Source organism: Calonectris borealis, chromosome 36 (assembly GCF_964195595.1).
Source record: "Calonectris borealis chromosome 36, bCalBor7.hap1.2, whole genome shotgun sequence".
In the NCBI taxonomy this organism is placed as follows: domain Eukaryota; kingdom Metazoa; phylum Chordata; class Aves; order Procellariiformes; family Procellariidae; genus Calonectris; species Calonectris borealis.
In genome coordinates this window covers 301,960-320,788 of record NC_134347.1, presented here as the reverse complement: position 1 = coordinate 320,788, position 18,829 = coordinate 301,960, and the positions used below count along the sequence as shown (strand labels likewise).

General features: G+C 64.6%; 1 protein-coding gene across 1 annotated transcript; it reads left to right on the top strand.

Annotated features, from left to right (window-relative positions):
- Positions 1–4,908: 4,908 nt before the first annotated feature.
- On the top strand, positions 4,909–18,561 carry ATP1B2 (ATPase Na+/K+ transporting subunit beta 2). The gene is made up of 6 exons (XM_075135063.1): positions 4,909–5,115; positions 8,504–8,632; positions 11,964–12,068; positions 14,219–14,424; positions 17,494–17,576; positions 18,534–18,561. The coding sequence occupies exons 1-6, from the start codon at positions 5,004–5,006 to the stop codon at positions 18,559–18,561; spliced, it is 663 nt and encodes a 220-aa protein (XP_074991164.1). The 5' UTR covers positions 4,909–5,003.
- Positions 18,562–18,829: the final 268 nt, after the last annotated feature.

Sequence of the window (18,829 nt, the reverse complement as noted above, 5' to 3'; positions counted from 1 at the left end):
CCCAGGTGTCTGGGAGACCCCCCACTCCTAACCCTAGGGGACCCAGGCATTTGGGACCCCCACCCCCAGGGCACCCACGTGTCCGGGACCCCCAACCCCTGACCCCAGGGGACCCAAGTATCTGGGACCCCCACCCCCAGGGCACCCACGTGTCCGGGACCCCCAGCCCCTGACCCCAGGGGACCCAAGTATCTGGGACCCCCACCGCCAGGGCACCCACGTGTCCGGGACCCCCAACCCCTGACCCCAGGGGACCCAAGTATCTGGCACCCCCCACCCCAAGGGAACTCAGGCATCCGGGACCCCCCACCCCCAGGAGACCCAGGCATCTGGAACCCCCCCACCCAGGGGCGTCCAGGACACCCCTCACCCCTGACCCCAAGGGACCCAGGCATTTGGGACCCCCCACCCCAGGGATCCGGGACCCCCCACCCCCAGGGCACCCAAGCATCCAGGACACCCCTCACCCCTGACCGCGGGGGACCAAGGCGCCCAGGACCCCCAGCCCCAAGGGGACCCAAGCACCCAGGAACCCCCAACCCCTCGGGGATCCCCCCCCACCAGCAGGACCCCCCCCCACCCTCGGGACCCCCCACCCACCGGGCCCACCTGCGCAGCTCCCGTTGCCCGCGGCGGATCCCGGTGGCCCCGGGGTGGGATTAGCCCCGCCCGGGGATTAATCAAATCCCCCGGAGGCGGTCGGCACTGGGGGGACCCAGGCGTCCGCCCCCCCACCCCCCCGCCAAGGGGCTTCTCACCCCGGGGGGACCCAGGCGTCCGGGGACCCCCCCCAGTGTCCCCAAGGCACCCAGGAGGCCGGAGACACCCCTCCCCCCCATTGTCCCCAGGGGACCCAGGAGTCCGGGGACCCCCCCTCCAATGTCCCCAGGGGACCCAGACACCTGGGGACCCCCCCATTGTCCCCAAGGGACCCAGGCACTCGGGGACCCCCCCTCAATGTCCCCAAGGGACCCAGGAGTCCGGGGACCCCACCCCATTGTTCCCAGGGGACCCAGGAGTCCGGGGACCCCCCCCATTGTCCCCAAGGGACCCAGGAATCCGAAGACCCCCCCCCAATGTCCCCAGGGGACCCAGGAGTCCGGGGACCCCCCACAAGGTCCCCAAGGGACCCAGGAGGCCGGGGTCCCCCCCCCATTGTCCCCAAGGCACCCAGGAATCTGAAGACCCCCCCCCAATGTCCCCAGGGGACCCGGGGACCCAGGCACTCGGGGACCCCCCCTCAATGTCCCCAAGGGACCCAGGAGTCCGGGGACCCCCCCCATTGTCCCCAGGGGACCCAGGAGTCCGGGGACCCCCCCCCATTGTCCCCAAGGGACCCAGGAATCCGAAGACCCCCCCCAATGTCCCCAGGGGACCCAGGCACTCGGGGACCCCCCTCAATGTCCCCAAGGGACCCAGGAGTCCAGGGACCCCCCCCATTGTCCCCAGGGGACCCAGGAGTCTGGGGACCCCCCCCATTGTCCCCAAGGGACCCAGGAATCCGAAGACCCCCCCCCGCAATGTCCCCAGGGGACCCAGGAGTCCGGGGACCCCCCACAAGGTCCCCAAGGGACCCAGGAGTCCAGGGACCCCCCCCCCTCCATTGTCCCCAAGGCACCCAGGAATCTGAAGACCCCCTCCCAATGTCCCCAGGGGACCCGGGGACCCAGGCACTCGGGGACCCCCCCTCAATGTCCCCAAGGGACCCAGGAGTCCAGGGACCCCCCCCATTGTCCCCAGGGGACCCAGGAGACCGGGGACCCCCCCCCGTGTCCCCAAGGCACCCAGGTGCCCGGGGACCCCCCCCCCCTCAATGTCCCCAGGGGACCCGGGAGTCCGGGGACCCCCCCCAGTGTCCCCAAGGCACCCAGGCGCCTGGGACACCCTCCCCCAATGTCCCCAGGGGACCCAGGAGTCCGGGGACCCCCCCCCAATGTCCTCAGGGGACCCCCCAACATCCGGGGATCCCCCCAATATCTGGGGACCCCCCCAATGTCCCCAAGTGACCCCCCCAATGCCCGGGGACCCCCCCAATGTCCCCAAGTGACCCCCCCCAATGCCCGGGGACCCCCCCCAATGTCCCCAGGGGACCCCCCCCAATGTCGGGGGACCCCCCCCAATGTCCCCAGGAGACCCCCCCCCAAAAGTCCCCAGGGGACCGCCCCCAATATCCGGGGACCCCCCCAATGTCCCCAAGTGACCCCCCAATGCCCGGGGACCCCCCCAATGTCCCCAAGTGACCCCCCCCAATGCCCGGGGACCCCCCCCAATGTCCCCAGGGGACCCCCCCCAATGTCGGGGGACCCCCCCCAATGCCCTGAGACCCCCCCCAAATGTCCCCAGGGGACCCCCCCCAATATCCGGGGACCCCCCCAATGTCCCCAAGCGACCCCCCCCAATGCCCGGGGACCCCCCCAATGTCCCCAAGCGACCCCCCCCAATGCCCGCGGACCCCCCCCAATGTCCCCAAGTGACTCCCCCAATGTCCGGGGACCCCCCCAACATCCGGGGACCCCCCCCAATGTCCCCAGGGGACCCCCCCCAATATCCGGGGACCCCCCCCAATGTCGGGGGACCCCCCCCAATGCCCTGGGACCCCCCCCAATGTCCCCAGGGGACCCCCCCCAATATCCGGGGACCCCCCCAATGTCCCCAAGTGACCCCCCAACATCCGGGGACCCCCCCCCAATGTCCCCAAGTGACTCCCCCAATGTCCGGGGACCCCCCCACTGTCGGGGGACCCCCCCCAATGTCCCCAGGGGACCCCCCCCAATATCCGGGGACCCCCCCCAATGTCGGGGCACCCCCCCCAATGCCCTGAGACCCCCCCCAAATGTCCCCAGGGGACCCTCCCCAATATCCGGGGACCCCCCCAATGTCCCCAAGCGACCCCCCCCAATGCCCGGGGACCCCCCCAAAGTCCCCAGGGGACCCCCCAATGCCCGGGGACCCCCCCCAATGTCCCCAGGGGACCCCCCCCAACATCCGAGGACCCCCCCAATATCCGGGGACCCCCCCCAATATCCGGGGACCCCCCCCAATGTCCCCAGGGGCCCGGGGGGGGGCGGCGTTGGCTGCCGCTGCCCGGCGGGACGAGCCGTTACCGGGGAGCCCGGAGCGCTCGGCCGGGCACGCGTGGGTGCCCCCCCGCCCCCCCCACGGGTGGGGGATGGGATGGGGGGGGGGTGGGGGTGTCCCCAGGCATCTGTGTGAACCCCCCCCCCGCCTCCGGTTCTGGCTGGACCAGTCCGACCAGTTTGGGACTGGGGAAACTGGGAGCGGGGCCGGGGCTGCTGCATTCCGCGGGGCCCCGTCGTGCGTGGGTCCCCCTGCGGGGGGGGGGGTGCGGGGGTGGGGGGGGGGGCTTCTCCCCACATCCTTGACCCCGGGTGACCTCCCCCCTCAGGCCCCGCCCCTCTCTTTAGCCCCGCCCCTTCGTTAATAAGCAGGCGAGGAGAGATGAGCCCGGGTGGTCCAAGGGCACCCAGTCACCCCTCCCAGTGCTCCCAGTAACCGCTCCCCAGCGCTGCCAGTAACCTCCCAGTGATTCCCCAGTACTCCCAGTAACTCCCCAGGGCTCCCAGTAACCCCCCACCAGGACTCCCAGTAACTTCCCAGGGCTCCCAGTAATCCCCTAGTGCTCCCAGTAACCCTCCAGGGCTCCCAGTTATCCCCCCAGTAACCCCCTCCAGGGCTCCCAGTTATCCCCCCAGTAACCCCCTAGTCCTCCCAGTAACCCCCTCCAGGGCTCCCAGTTATCCCCCAGTAATCCCCTAGTACTCCCAGTAACCCCCCAGTGCCGCCAGTAACCCTTCCAGGCTCCCAGTTATCCCCCAGTAACCCTCTCCAGGGCTCCCAATAACCCTCCAGGGCTCCCAGTTATTCCCCAGTAATCCCCTAGTACTCCCAGTAACCCCCCAGTGCTGCCAGTAACCCTCCAGGGCTCCCAGTCATCTCCCAATAACTCCCTGGTGCTCTCAGTAACCCCCCACCAGGGCTCCCAGTAACCCTCCAGGACTCCCAGTTATCCTCCAGTAATCCCCTAGTACTCCCAGTAACCCTCCAGGGCTCCCAGTTATCCCCCAGTAACCCCCTGGTGCCGCCAGTAACCCTTCAGGGCTCCCAGTTATCCCCCAGTAACCCCCTAGTGCTCCCAGAACTCCCCCCCAGGGCTCCCAGTAACCCTCCAGGGCTCCCAGTTATCCCCCAGTAACCCCCTAGTGCTCCCAGAACTCCCCCCCAGGGCTCCCAGTAACCCTCCAGGGCTCCCAGTTATCCCCTAGTAACTCCCTAGTCCTCCCAGTAACCCTCCCCAGTACCTCCTGTGACCCCACAGTGCCCCCAATAACCCCCCAGGGTTCCCAGTAAACCCCCCCTGTAACACCCCAGTGCTCCCAGTTACCCCACACCGAATTCCCTGTTATCCCCCAGTGCTCCCAGTTACCCCAGACCGAATTCCCCGTTATCCCCCAGTGCTCCCAGTAACCTTCCTCGAGAGCTCCCAGTTATCCCCCAAGGCTCCAAATACCTCCCAGTTACACCCCAGTGCTCCCAGTATCCCCCACTGTCCCTCTAGCTCCCCCTCTGACCACGCTCCTCTGCGCGGGCCCTTTAAGACCCCCCCCCAAACCCCCCCCCCCCCGTCCCAAATCTCTCAATGGGGGACGGTGGGAACCGCCGCAGGACGCTCCGCCCTCCCTCATTAGCATAGGGGCGGGGCGAGGTGGATTCAGAATGTTCTATTCGCGTAGGGGGCGTGGCGCGGGGCGGGGGCGTGGCACAGGGGGTCTTTAGAACGCGCTATTAGCATAAGGGGCGTGGCGCGGCGGCTTTAGGAGGCGTGGCGCAGCCCCGGAGGGGCGGAGCTCCGAGGGGATATAAGGCAGCGCGGCGGGCAGTAGCGGAGAGTCGCGGGTTCGAGTCCCGGGGCGGGCGGAGCGGAGCGGAGCGATAACGGGGAGCAGCGGGGTGGGGGGGGTGGGAAGCGCGGCGGAGCCCCCCACATGGCTCGCGACAAGGAGAAGCGGAGCTGCGGGCAGATGTTGGCGGAGTGGCGGGCCTTCGTGTGGGACCCGCGGAGCCGCCAGTTCCTGGGCAGAACAGGCACCAGTTGGGGTAAGTCTGGGGGCAGGGGGGCTGCTGGGGACATACACCCCCCACCCCCCCCCAGTTTGGGGGTTGCAATGGGGGGAAGCATCCCTAGGGTGCAATGGGGAGGTTGCATAGGGACCCCCGTAATTGGGGGTGCCGTGAGAGGTTGCAGAGCACCCCCCTTATGGGGGTGCTTTTGGGGGAACCCCCCCTAACAGCATGTAACTGAAGGTCCCCCCCATATGGGTGCAATTGGGGGGGTATTGGGACCCCCCCCATAGAGGTGCAAAGGGGAGGGGTTGCATGGGGACCCCCCCCATATGGGTGCAATGGAGTTGGGGGGGGTTGCATAGGGACCCCCTATATGGGTGCAATAGGAGGGTGAGTTTCATAGGGGACCCCCCCCAAAAAGGATACAATTGAGGGGGGGCTTATATAGGGGCCCCCAATATGGATGCGGTATCCATAGGTTTCCATAGGGGACCCCCCCCCAATAGGGGTGCAGCGGCAGGGGGTTCTATAGGAACCCCCCCACCCAGGGGTGCAACAGGAGGGAGTTGTATAGGGACCTCCCCCTATGGGTGCAATGGGGTTGCATTGGGGACCCCCACCCCAATATGGGTGCGATGGGGAGGGGGGATTATATAGGGACCCCCCCCATATGGGTGCAATCGGGGGGGGGGCTGCATAAAGACCCCCCTCAAAAAGGGCATTTGCTTAGAGCCCCCCCATATGGGTGCAACTTGGGGGGGGGGGCTGCATAGGGACCCCCCTATTGGGTTGCAATTGGGGACCCCCCCAATTTTAAGGCTGCTTTTGGGGGGGGACGACGGTGCAATGGGAGGGGGCTGCATAGAAAACCCCCCCCTTTTCGGGGTGCAGTTGAGGATGGGGCTACAGGCTCCCTCAAATGAGGCTGCAATGGGGGGGGGGGGGACAATTTGGGGGTGCCAAGTGGGCAGCTTGAGGGGGGGCAGGTTGTGCCCCCCCCCCCCCATCTGTCGCGCTGTGGCTGCAAAAGTAGGTCACGGTCTGGGTTGGGGGATGGGAGAGACGGGGGACACCCCCCCCCCCCCGGGGGGGGGGCCATGACCAGATGGACACCCCCCCCCCATACCCAGGGGACCCCCCCCCAATTTGCAGACAGGCAGATGGGGACCCCCATAGCCCAGGGACCCCCCTGCTTAGCAGGGACAGATGGCTCTGGTAGGGATTTGGGGGGGGCTCGGGGGGATTTAGGGGGTTGGGGGGGGGATTTGGGGAGATCTGGGGACATTTGGAGGGCAGGTGGGGGCATTTGAGGGGTACAGAAGGGATTTGGGGGTGTCTGGAAGGTTTGGGGGGGGGGGGAGATCCAGGAGTGGGTTTGGTATTGGGGGGAGCGAAGGAGATTTGGGGACTGGTGCAGGGGGAGGGTTTGGGGGGGTCCAGGGGAGGATTTGGGGGGGGTTCAGGGCTGGTTTGGAGGATATTTTGGGGGGCTTTGTAGTTTTGAGGGGGGACATTTGGAGCTGGTGGGGCCGGTTTGGGGGGTGTTTCTGCTTTTGGGGGTGGTTTTGGGGGGCTATTTGATGTTATTGGGGCAATTTCATGGGTATTTGGGGGACTCTGAGAGGATATTTGGGGGGTTCAGGGCAGTTTGAGGGGGTATTTGATGTCATCGGGGCACTTTTGGGGGGTCTTTAGGGCTCGGGGGCACTTTTGGGGGGCATTTGAATTGTTCAGGGCAATTCTTGAGGGTATTTGGTGTCATCGGGGCCATTTCATGGGTATTTGGGGGTTCAGGGCAATTTTAGGGGGTATTTGATTATATTTGAGCAGTTTTGGGGGACATTTAGAGGCTTCGGGGCAGTTTTGGGGGGCTGTTAGATGTCAGCGGGGCAGTTTGGGGGATTTTTAGTTGTTTTGGGGGGTATTTAATGTCATCGGGGCACTTTTGGGGGGTCTTTAGGGCTCGGGGGGCAGTTTTGGGGGATATTCGAGGTGTTCAGGGCAGTTTTGGGGGGTCTTTAATGTTAATGGGGCACTTTTGGGGGGTCTTTAGGGCTCGGGGGGCAGTTTTGGGGGATATTTGAGGTGTTCAGGGCAGTTTTGGGGGGTCTTTAATGTTAATGGGGCACTTTTGGGGGGTATTTGGGGGTTCAGGGCAGTTTTAGGGGGTATTTGATATTGGAGCAGTTTGGGGGGGGCATTTGGGGTTGGGGGGCAATTTGGGGGGGCATTTAGAGGCTTCGGGGCAGTTTTGGGGGGGCTCTTAGATGTCATCGGGGCAGTTTTGGGGATTTTTAGTTGTTTTGGGGGGTATTTAATGTCATCAGGGCACTTTTGGGGGGTCTTTAGGGCTCGGGGGGGCACTTTTAGGGGGCATTTAGAGGGTTCAGGGCAGTTTTGGGGGGTATTTAATATAATTGGGGCCATTTCGTGGGTATTTGGGGGGGCTCTGAGAGCAGATTTGGGGGGTTCAGGGCAGTTTGAGGGGATATTTGATGTCATCGGGGCACTTTTGGGGGGATTTGGGGGTTCGGGGTAGTTTTAGGGGGTATTTGATGATATTGGAGCAGTTTTGGGGGGGGCATTTGGGGCTGTGGGGCAGTTTTGGGGGGTATTTGATGTCATCGGGGCAGTTTTGGGGGGTATTTGGGGGGTTCAGGGCAGTTTTGGGGGGTATTTAATGTCATCGGAGCAGTTTTGGGGGGTCTTTAGGGCTGGGGGGGCACTTTTGGGGGGGCATTTAGAGGGTTCAGGGCACTTTTGGGGGTATTTAATGTCATCGAGGCACTTTTGGGGGGTCTTTAAGGCTTGGGGGGGCAGTTTTGGGGGGCATTTGATGTCATGGGGGCAGTTTTGGGGGGGAGGTATTAACCCCCCCCCCCATATTTACCCCCCTATGGATCCTCCTTTTCTAAAGGGGTTTATTTGGGGGGACACCGACATTTTTGGGGGTGCTTGACCGTGGGGGGGGGGGGGGCAATTTTGGGGGGGTCTTTGACCTTGGGGGGGTATTTACCCCCTGGGGGGGGCATTTTGGGGAGTAATGAACCCCTTTTTACCCCCCCCGACCCAATCCTCCTTTTCTAAAGGGGTTTATTTGGGGGGATATGGGCATTTTTGGGGGTGCTTGACCTGGGGGGAGGGGGGGGGCAATTTTGGGGGGGTCTTTGACCCTGGGGGGGGGTATTTACCCCCTGGGGGGGGCATTTTGGGGGGTAATGAACCCCTTTTTACCCCCCCTCGACCCAATCCTCCTTTTCTAAAGGGGTTTATTTGGGGGGATATGGGCATTTTTGGGGGTTACTTGACCTGGGGGGAGGGGGGGGGCAATTTTGGGGGGGTCTTTGACCCTGGGGGGGGTATTTACCCCCTGGGGGGGGCATTTTGGGGGGTAATGAACCCCTTTTTACCCCCCCCCCAGGCCTGATCCTGCTCTTCTACTTGGTTTTCTACGGGTTCCTGGCCGGGCTCTTTGCCCTCACCATGTGGGTGATGCTGCAGAGCGTCGACCCCCACGTCCCCAAGTACCAGGACCGGCTCGTCACCCCCGGTGCGCACGAGGGTTTGCACGAGGGTTTGCACGAGGGGTCCCTCGCACGAGGGTTTGCACGAGGGGCTTCGGGTGGGGGCTGGTGGGGGAGGTGATGAAGGGGGTGGGTGGGCGATGGGCGGCCTTGTCACCCTTGGGGTGAACTGGGCATTGCAGGAGGGGTCCCTCGCACGAGGGTTTGCACGAGGGGTCCCTCGCACGAGGGTTTGCACGAGGGTTTGCACAAGGGGTCGCTTGTACGAGGGGCTTCGGGTGGGGGCTGGTGGGGGGGGTGATGAAGGGGGTGGGTGGGCGATGGGCGGCCTCGTCACCCTTGGGGTGCACTGGGCATTGCACGAGGGGTCCCTTGCACGAGGGTTTGCACGAGGGGTCCCTCGCACGAGGGTTTGCACGAGGGACCTTGGGTGGGGGCTGGTGGTGGGGGGTGATGAAGGGGGTGGGTGGGCGATGGGCGGCCTCGTCGCCCCTGGAGTGAACTGGGCATTGCACGAGGGGTCCCTCACATGAGGGTTTGCACGAGGGTTTGCACGAGAGGTCCCTCGCACGAGGGTTTGCACGAGGGGCTTTGGGTGGGGGCTGGTGGGGGGGGTGATGAAGGGGGTGGGTGGGCGATGGGCGGCCTCGTCACCCTTGGGGTGAACTGGGCCTCGCACGAGGGGTCCCTTGCACGAGGGTTTGCACGAGGGGTCCCTCGCACGAGGGTTTGCACGAGGGGCTTTGGGTGGGGGCTGGTGAGGGGGGTGACAAAGGGGGTGGGTGGGCGATGGGCGGCCTCGTCACCCTTGGAGTGCACTGGGCATTGCAGGAGGGGTCCCTCGCACGAGGGTTTGCACGAGGGTTTGCACGAGGGGTCGCTTGTACGAGGGACTTTGGGTGGGGGCTGGTGGGGGGGGGTGATGAAGGGGGTGGGTGGGCGATGGGCGGCCTTGTCACCCTTGGGGTGAACTGGGCCTCGCACGAGGGGTCTCTTGCACGAGGGTTTGCACGAGGGGTCCCTCGCACGAGGGTTTGCACAAGGGACCTTGGGTGGGGGCTGGTGGGGGGGGGTGATGAAGGGGGTGGGTGGGCAATGGGCGGCCTCGTCACCCTTGGAGTGCACTGGGCATTGCACGAGGGGTCCCTCGCACGAGGGTTTGCACGAGGGGTCCCTCGCACGAGGGTTTGCACGAGGGGCTTCGGGTGGGGGCTGGTGGGGGAGGTGATGAAGGGGGTGGGTGGGCGATGGGCGGCCTCGTCACCCTTGGAGTGCACTGGGCATTGCAGGAGGGGTCCCTCGCACAAGGGTTTGCACGAGGGTTTGCACGAGGGGTCGCTTGTACGAGGGGCTTTGGGTGGGGGCTGGTGGGGGGGGTAATGAAGGGGGTGGGTGGGCGATGGGCGGCCTTGTCACCCTTGGGGTGAACTGGGCCTCGCACGAGGGGTCCCTTGCACGAGGATTTGCACGAGGGGTCCCTTGCACGAGGGTTTGCACAAGGGACCTTGGGTGGGGGCTGGTGGTGGGGGATGATGAAGGGGGTGGGTGGGCAATGGGCGGCCTCGTCACCCTTGGAGTGCACTGGGCATTGCAGGAGGGGTCCCTCGCAGGAGGGTTTGCACGAGGGGTCCCTCGCACGAGGGTTTGCACGAGGGTTTGCACGAGGGATCGCTTGTACGAGGGGCTTTGGGTGGGGGCTGGTGGTGGGGGGTGATGAAGGGGGTGGGTGGGCGATGGGCGGCCTTGTCACCCTTGGGGTGAACTGGGCCTCGCACAAGGGGTCCCTCGCACGAAGGTTTGCACGAGGGGTCCCTCGCACGAGGGTTTGCACGAGGGGCTTCGGGTGGGGGCTGGTGGGGGAGGTGATGAAGGGGGTGGGTGGGCGATGGGTGGCCTCGTCACCCTTGGAGTGCACTGGGCATTGCACGAGGGGTCCCTCGCACGAGGGTTTGCACGAGGGTTTGCACAAGGGGTCGCTTGTACGAGGGACTTTGGGTGGGGGCTGGTGGGGGGGGTGATGAAGGGGGTGGGTGGGCGATGGGCGGCCTCGTCACCCTTGGGGTGCACTGGGCATTGCAGGAGGGGTCCCTCGCACGAGGGTTTGCACGAGGAGCCCCTTGCACGAGGGCTTGCACAAGGGTCCTCACTGCGGCATTGCACAGCGGAGGGCGTGTAACGGGCGGCCTCCCCCACCCCCTACACCCCCTTGCACGAGGGCTTGCACGAGGGCCCGCTGTTGTGTTGCACGGCTGGCGCGCCTTGCACGGCTGCTACACGTCGTGTGAGGGGCGCGAGCCCAGTGCAACCCTCGTGCAACTGGGAGGGCGGGGGGCGTGCAAGGGGTGCACAAGCAGCGTGCGAAGCTCGGAGGGGGCGTGCAAGCCCCTCGTGCGAGGCGAGCCGCCCCCGTGCAAGTAGCGTGTTCCCCATGCCAGGCGTGTCCTCGTGCGAGGCCCTCGTGCGAGGCGTGTAGCCCCCGTGCAAGCAGCATGCAGGGGCCACGCAAGGCGTGTCCTCGTGCGAGGCCCTCGTGCAAGCAGCATGTTCCTCATGTGAGGCGTGTCCTCGTCCCAGGCGTGTCCTCGTGCGAGGCCCTCGTGCGAGGCATACAGCCCCCGTGCAAGCAGCATGTTCCTCGTGCCAGGCGTGTCCTCGTGCCAGGCGTGTCCTCGTCCCAGGCGTGTCCTCGTGCGAGGCCCTCGTGCGAGGCGAGCAGCCCCCATGCAAGCCGCATGCAGGGGCCGTGCGAGGCGTGTCCCTCGTGCGAGGCGAGGCCCCCGTGCGAGGTCCCTCGTGCGAGGCGAGGCCCCCGTGCGAGGTCCCTCGTGCGAGGCGTGTCCCTCGTGCGAGGCGAGGCCCCCGTGCGAGGTCCCTCGTGCGAGGCGTGTCCCTCGTGTGAGGTGAGGCCCCCGTGCGTGGCCCCCGTGCGAGGTTCCCGTGCGAGGCGTGGCCCCCGTGCGTGTCCCTCGTGCGAGGCGTGGCCCCCGTGCGTGTCCCTCGTGCGAGGCGTGGCCCCCGTGCGAGGTTCCCGTGCGAGGCGTGGCCCCCGTGCGAGGCGAGGCCCCCGTGCGAGGCATGGCCCCCGTGCGAGGAGAGGCCCCCGTGCGAGGCGAGGCCCCCCCCGTGCGTGTCCCCGTGCGAGGCCCCCGTGCGTGTCCTCGTGCGAGGCCCCCGTGCGAGGTTCCCGTGCGAGGTGTGTCCTCGTGCGAGGTGAGGCCCCCCCCGTGCGAGGCCCCCCCCGTGCGAGGCCCCCCCCGTGCGTGTCCCCGTGCGAGGCCCCCGTGCGTGTCCTCGTGCGAGGCCCCCGTGCGAGGCCCCCGTGCGAGGCCCCCGTGCGAGGCGTGTCCTCGTGCGCAGGGATGATGATCCGCCCGCGCGCCGAGGGGCTGGACGTCACCTTCAACGTCACCCAGAGCCAGACCTGGCGTCACTACGTCCGCGCCCTGCACCAGTTCCTGGAGGGTGAGTGGACTGGGAGGGAACTGGGAGGGGTTGGGGGGGCACTGGGGTAAACTGGGAGAGAGCTGGAAGGGGACTGGGAGGGCACTGGGAAGGGATCAGAGGGTGCTGGGGTAGACTGAGGGGGCACTGGAATGGACTGGGTTGTACTGGGAGGGACCTTGTCCATACTGGGAGGCACTAGGAGGGCCCTAGTCCATACTGGGAGGCACTGGGCAGCACTGGGAGAGCCCTAGTCCATACTGGGAGGTACTGGACAGCCTTGGGATGACTGTAGTCCATACTGGGAGGCCCCTGAGTGACCCTGGGATGCCCTGGCAGGGCCCTAGTCCTTAATGGGAGGGCCCTAATCCATACTGGGAGGCCCCTGAGTGGCACTGGGATGCCCTGGGAGGGCCCTAATCCATACTGGGAGGGATCTAATCCATACTGGGAGGCCCCTGGGTAGTCCTGGGATGCCCTGGGAGGACCCTAATCCATACTGGGAAGGACCTAATCCATACTGGGATGCCCTGGGAGGCCCCTGGGTGGCACTGGGAGGCCCCTGGGTGGCACTGGGATGCCCTGGGAGGACCCTAATCCATACTGGAAAGGACCTAATCCATACTGGGATGCCCTGGGAGGCCCCTGGGTGGCACTGGGATGTTCTGGGAGGGCCCTAATCCGTACTGGGCGGCCCCTGGGTGGCACTGGGATGCCCTGGGAAGACCCTAATCCATACTGGGAAGGACCTAATCCATACTGGGATGCCCTGGGAGGCCCCTGGGTGGCACTGGGATGTTCTGGGAGGGCCCTAATCCGTACTGGGCGGCCCCTGGGTGGCACTGGGATGCCCTGGGAAGACCCTAATCCATACTGGGAAGAACCTAATCCATACTGGGAGGCCCTGAGAGGGCTCTAGTCCATACTGGGAGGGCCCTAATCCTTACTGGGAGGCCCCTGGGTGGCACTGGGATGTCCTGGGAGGACCCTAATCCATACTGGGAAGGACCTAATCCATACTGGGATGCCCTGGGAGGCCCCTGGGTGGCACTGGGATGCCCTGGGAAGACCCTAATCCATACTGGGAAGAACCTAATCCATACTGGGAGGCCCTGAGAGGGCTCTAGTCCATACTGGGAGGGCCCTAATCCTTACTGGGAGGCCCCTGGGTGGCACTGGGATGCCCTGGGAGGACCCTAATCCATACTGGGAAGGACCTAATCCATACTGGGATGCCCTGGGAGGCCCCTGGGTGGCACTGGGATGCCCTGGGAAGACCCTAATCCATACTGGGAAGAACCTAATCCATACTGGGAGGCCCTGAGAGGGCTCTAGTCCATACTGGGAGGGCCCTAATCCTTACTGGGAGGCCCCTGGGTGGCACTGGGATGTCCTGGGAGGACCCTAATCCATACTGGGAAGGACCTAATCCATACTGGGATGCCCTGGGAGGCCCCTGGGTGGCACTGGGATGCCCTGGGAAGACCCTAATCCATACTGGGAAGAACCTAATCCATACTGGGAGGCCCTGAGAGGGCTCTAGTCCATACTGGGAGGGCCCTAATCCTTACTGGGAGGCCCCTGGGTGGCACTGGGATGCCCTGGGAGGACCCTAATCCATACTGGGAAGGACCTAATCCATACTGGGATGCCCTGGGAGGCCCCTGGGTGGCACTGGGATGCCCTGGGAAGACCCTAATCCATACTGGGAAGAACCTAATCCATACTGGGAGGCCCTGAGAGGGCTCTAGTCCATACTGGGAGGGCCCTAATCCTTACTGGGAGGCCCCTGGGTGGCACTGGGATGCCCTGGGAGGACCCTAATCCATACTGGGAAGGACCTAATCCATACTGGGATGCCCTGGGTGAGCCCTAGTCCATATTGGGAGGCCCCTGGGTGGCACTGGGATGTTCTGGGAGGGCCCTAATCCGTACTGGGAGGCCCCTGGGTGGCACTGGGATGCCCTGGGAGGACCCTAATCCATACTGGGAAGGACCTAATCCATACTGGGATGCCCTGAGAGGGCTCTAGTCCATACTGGGAGGGCCCTAATCCTTACTGGGAGGCCCCTGGGTGGCACTGGGAGGCACTGGTTGGGCCCCAGTCCTTCCTGGGCGGGCACTGGGCGGGCACTGGTGCCGGTGCCGGTGCGAGCGGGTGCTGGGCGCAGCGTACAACGACAGCGTGCAGGCCGCCCGCAACGCCGCCTGCGTCCCCGGCCGCTACAACGAGCAGCCGGACGACAGCGTCCCCAACTACCCCAAACGCGCCTGTCGCTTCAACCGCTCCCTGCTGGGGCCCTGCGCCGGGCTGGCGCCCGCTGACGACTACGGCTACGGCGCCGGCCAACCCTGCGTCCTCATCAAGGTCAACCGGGTGAGCTGGGAGGCACTGGGAGGCACTGGGAGGCGGGTATTGCCATGCATTGCATTGGAATGTCGTGTTGAATGGGACTGGGAGGCACTGGGAGGGGGGCTATTGCCATGCATTGCATTGGAATGTCGTGTTGAATGGGACTGGGAGGCACTGGGAGGCACTGGGAGGGGGGCTATTGCCATGCTTTGCGTTGCAATGTCGTGTTGAATGGGACTGGGAGGCACTGGGAGGCACTGGGAGGGGGCTATTGCCGTGCATTGCGTTGCAATGTCGTGTTGAATGGGACTGGGAGGCACTGGGAGGAACTGGGAGGCACTGGGAGGGGGGTATTGCCGTGCATTGCGTTGGAATGTCGCGTTGAATGGCACTGGGAGGCACTGGGAGGCACTGGGAGGCAGGTATTGCCGTGCATTGCGTTGCAATGTCACGTTGAATGGGGCTGGGAGGCACTGGGAGGAACTGGGAGGGGGGCTATTGCCATGCATTCCGTTGGAGTGTCACATTGAATGGCACTGGGAGGCACTGGGAGGAGGGTATTACCATGCATTGTGTTGGAATGTCGCGTTGAATGGGACTGGGAGGCACTGGGAGGCACTGGGAGGGGGCTATTGCCGTGCATTGCGTTGCAATGTCATGTTGAATGGCACTGGGAGGCACTGGGAGGGGGCTATTGCCGTGCATTGTGTTGCAATGTCGCGTTGTATGGCACTGGGAGGCACTGGGAGGCACTGGGAGGGGGCTATTGCCGTGCATTGCGTTGCAATGTCGCGTTGTATGGCACTGGGAGGCACTGGGAGGCACTGGGAGGGGGCTATTGCCGTGCATTGCGTTGCAATGTCGCGTTGAATGGGACTGGGAGGCACTGGGAGGAACTGGGAGGGGGCTGTTGCTGTGCATTGCGTTGCAATGTCGCGTTGGATGGCACTGGGAGGCACTGGGAGGCACTGGGAGGCACTGGGAGAGGGCTATTGCCATGCATTGCGTTGGAATGTCATGTTGAATGGCACTGGGAGGCACTGGGAGGCACTGGGAGGCACTGGGAGGCACTGGGAGGGGGCTATTGCCATGCATTGCATTGGAATGTCATGCTGAATGGGACTGGGAGGCACTGGGAGGCACTGGGAGGGGGCTATTGCCATGCATTGCGTTGCAATGTCACGTTGAATGGGACTGGGAGGCACTGGGAGGCACTGGGAGGGGGCTATTGCCATGCATTGTGTTGGAATGTCGTGTTGAATGGGACTGGGAGGCACTGGGAGGCACTGGGAGGGGGCTATTGCCGTGCATTGCGTTGCAATGTCGTGTTGAATGGGACTGGGAGGCACTGGGAGGAACTGGGAGGCGCTGGGAGGGGGGTATTGCCGTGCATTGCGTTGGAATGTCGCGTTGAATGGCACTGGGAGGCACTGGGAGGCACTGGGAGGCAGGTATTGCCGTGCATTGCGTTGCAATGTCGCGTTGAATGGGGCTGGGAGGCACTGGGAGGAACTGGGAGGGGGGCTATTGCCATGCATTCCGTTGGAGTGTCACATTGAATGGCACTGGGAGGCACTGGGAGGGGGCTATTGCCGTGCATTGTGTTGCAATGTCGCGTTGTATGGCACTGGGAGGCACTGGGAGGCACTGGGAGGGGGCTATTGCCGTGCATTGCGTTGCAATGTCGCGTTGTATGGCACTGGGAGGCACTGGGAGGCACTGGGAGGGGGCTATTGCCGTGCATTGTGTTGCAATGTCGCGTTGAATGGGACTGGGAGGCACTGGGAGGAACTGGGAGGGGGCTATTGCTGTGCATTGCGTTGCAATGTCGCGTTGGATGGCACTGGGAGGCACTGGGAGGCACTGGGAGGCACTGGGAGAGGGCTATTGCCATGCATTGCGTTGGAATGTCATGTTGAATGGCACTGGGAGGCACTGGGAGGCACTGGGAGGCACTGGGAGGCACTGGGAGGGGGCTATTGCCATGCATTGCATTGGAATGTCACATTGAATGGGACTGGGAGGCACTGGGAGGCACTGGGAGGGGGCTATTGCCATGCATTGCGTTGCAATGTCACGTTGAATGGGACTGGGAGGCACTGGGAGGCACTGGGAGAGGGGCTATTGCCGTGCATTGCGTTGGAATGTCACGTTGAATGGGACTGGGAGGCACTGGGAGACACTGGGAGGGGGCTATTGCCATGCATTGCGTTGCAATGTCACGTTGAATGGGACTGGGAGGCACTGGGAGCACTGGGACAGCGCCTGCTGCCATACATTGCCATGCACTGGTCTGCACTGAATCGTACTGGGAGGCACTGGGCTAGACTGGGGATACTGGGATGCCCCAGGGCATTGCTTATTCAACGCCTGACTTTGCACTGGGCCATACTGGGCTGTACTGGGAGCACTGGGACAGCGCCTGCTGCAATGCATTGCCACGCACTGGGCTGCACTGAATCCTACTGGGAGGCACTGGTCTAGACTGGGGATACTGGGATGCCCCAGGGCATTGCTTATTCAACGCCTGGCTTTGCACTGGGCCATACTGGTCTGTACTGGGAGCACTGGGACAGCGCCTGCTGCAATGCATTGCCATGCACTGGGCTGCACTGAATCCTACTGGGAGGCACTGGGCTAGACTGGGGATACTGGGATGCCCCAGGGCATTGCTTATTCAACGCCTGACTTTGCACGGGGCCATACTGGGCCATACTGGTCTGTACTGGGAGCACTGGGACAGCGCCTGCTGCAATGCATTGCCACGCACTGGGCTGCACTGAATCGTACTGGGAGGCACTGGGCTAGACTGGGGGTACTGGGAGGCCCCAGGGCATTGCTTATTCAACGCCTGGCTTTGCACGGGGCCGTACTGGGCCATACTGGTCTGTACTGGGAGCACTGGGACAGCGCCTGCTGCAATGCATTGCCACGCACTGGGCTGCACTGAATCGTACTGGGAGGCACTGGGCTAGACTGGGGATACTGGGAGGCCCCAGGGCATTGCTTATTCAGCGCCTGGCTTTGCACTGGGCCGTACTGGGCCATACTGGGCTGTACTGGGAGGCCCCGGTAACCCTTCGCCTCCCGCAGGTCATCAACTTCTTCCCGGGGAGGAACAAGAGCATCAACGTGGTCTGCGCCGCTAAGGTGACACCCGTGTCCCCTCCCCCCCCGTGTCCCCTCCCCCCCCGTGTCCCCTCCCCCCCCGTGTCCCCTCCCCCCCCGTGTCCCCTCCCCCCCCGTGTCACTCCCCCGTGTCCCCTCCCCCCCATGTCCCCTCCCCCCCGTGTCACCCCCATGTCCCCCCGTCACCTCCAGTGTCCCCAGGTGTCCCCCCGTGTCCCCATCTGTCACCCAGGTGTCCCCTTGTCACCTCCAGTGTCCCCAGTGTCCCCCCGTCACCTCCAGTGTCCCCAGTGTCCCCCCAGTGTCATCTGTGTCCCCGGTGTCCCCATGTCACCCCTCGTGTCCTCCACATGTCCCCAGTGTCCCCCCAGTGTCCCCCCAGTGTCCCCCCAGTGTCCCTGTGTCCCCATGTCACCCCTCGTGTCCCCCACATGTCCCCAGTGTCCCCCCAGTGTCCCCAGTGTCCCCCCAGTGTCCCCGGTGTCCCCATGCCACCCCTCGTGTCCCCCCCAGTGTCCCCCCAGTGTCCCCCCCAGTGTCCCCATGTCACCCCTCGTGTCCCCCCAGTGTCCCCCCAGTGTCCCCATGTCACCCCTCATGTCCCCATCTGTGTCCCCCCAGTGTCCCCATGTCCCCCCAGTGTCCCCAGTGTCCCCATGTCACCCCTCGTGTCACCCCTCGTGTCACCCCTCGTGTCACCCCTCGTGTCCCCCCAGTGTCCCCCCAGTGTCCCCCCAGTGTCCCCATGTCACCCCGCGTGTCCCCATCTCTATCCCCCACATGTCCCCAGGTCACCCCTCGTGTCCCCCCAGTGTCCCCAGTGTCGCCCCAGTGTCCCCATCCCTCCCCCCCCAGTGTCCCCAGTGTCCCCATCCCAGTGTCCCCATCCCTCCCCCCCAGTGTCCCCCGTGTCACTTGGGGGTGTCCCCCCCATGCCCCCCCCATGTCATCGGGGTCCCCAAATGTCCCCAACGTCCCCCTCGCTCTCTCTTGTCTCTCCCCAGCGGCCCCGGGCGAAGGGCAACCCGGTAAGGGGGGGTGGCACCCCCAAAACCTGCTGGATTCACCCCAAAATCCTGCTGGGTACCCCAAAACCTGCTGGTTTCACCCCAAAATCCTGCTGGGTACCCCAAAATGTGCTCGTTTCACCCCAAAATCCTGCTGGGTGCCCCAAAATGTGCTGGATTCACCCCAAAATCCTGCTGGGTACCCCAAAATAGAACAGATTCACCCCAAAATCCTGCTGGGTACCCCAAAACCTGCTGGATTCACCCCAAAATCCTGCTGGGTACCCCAAAAT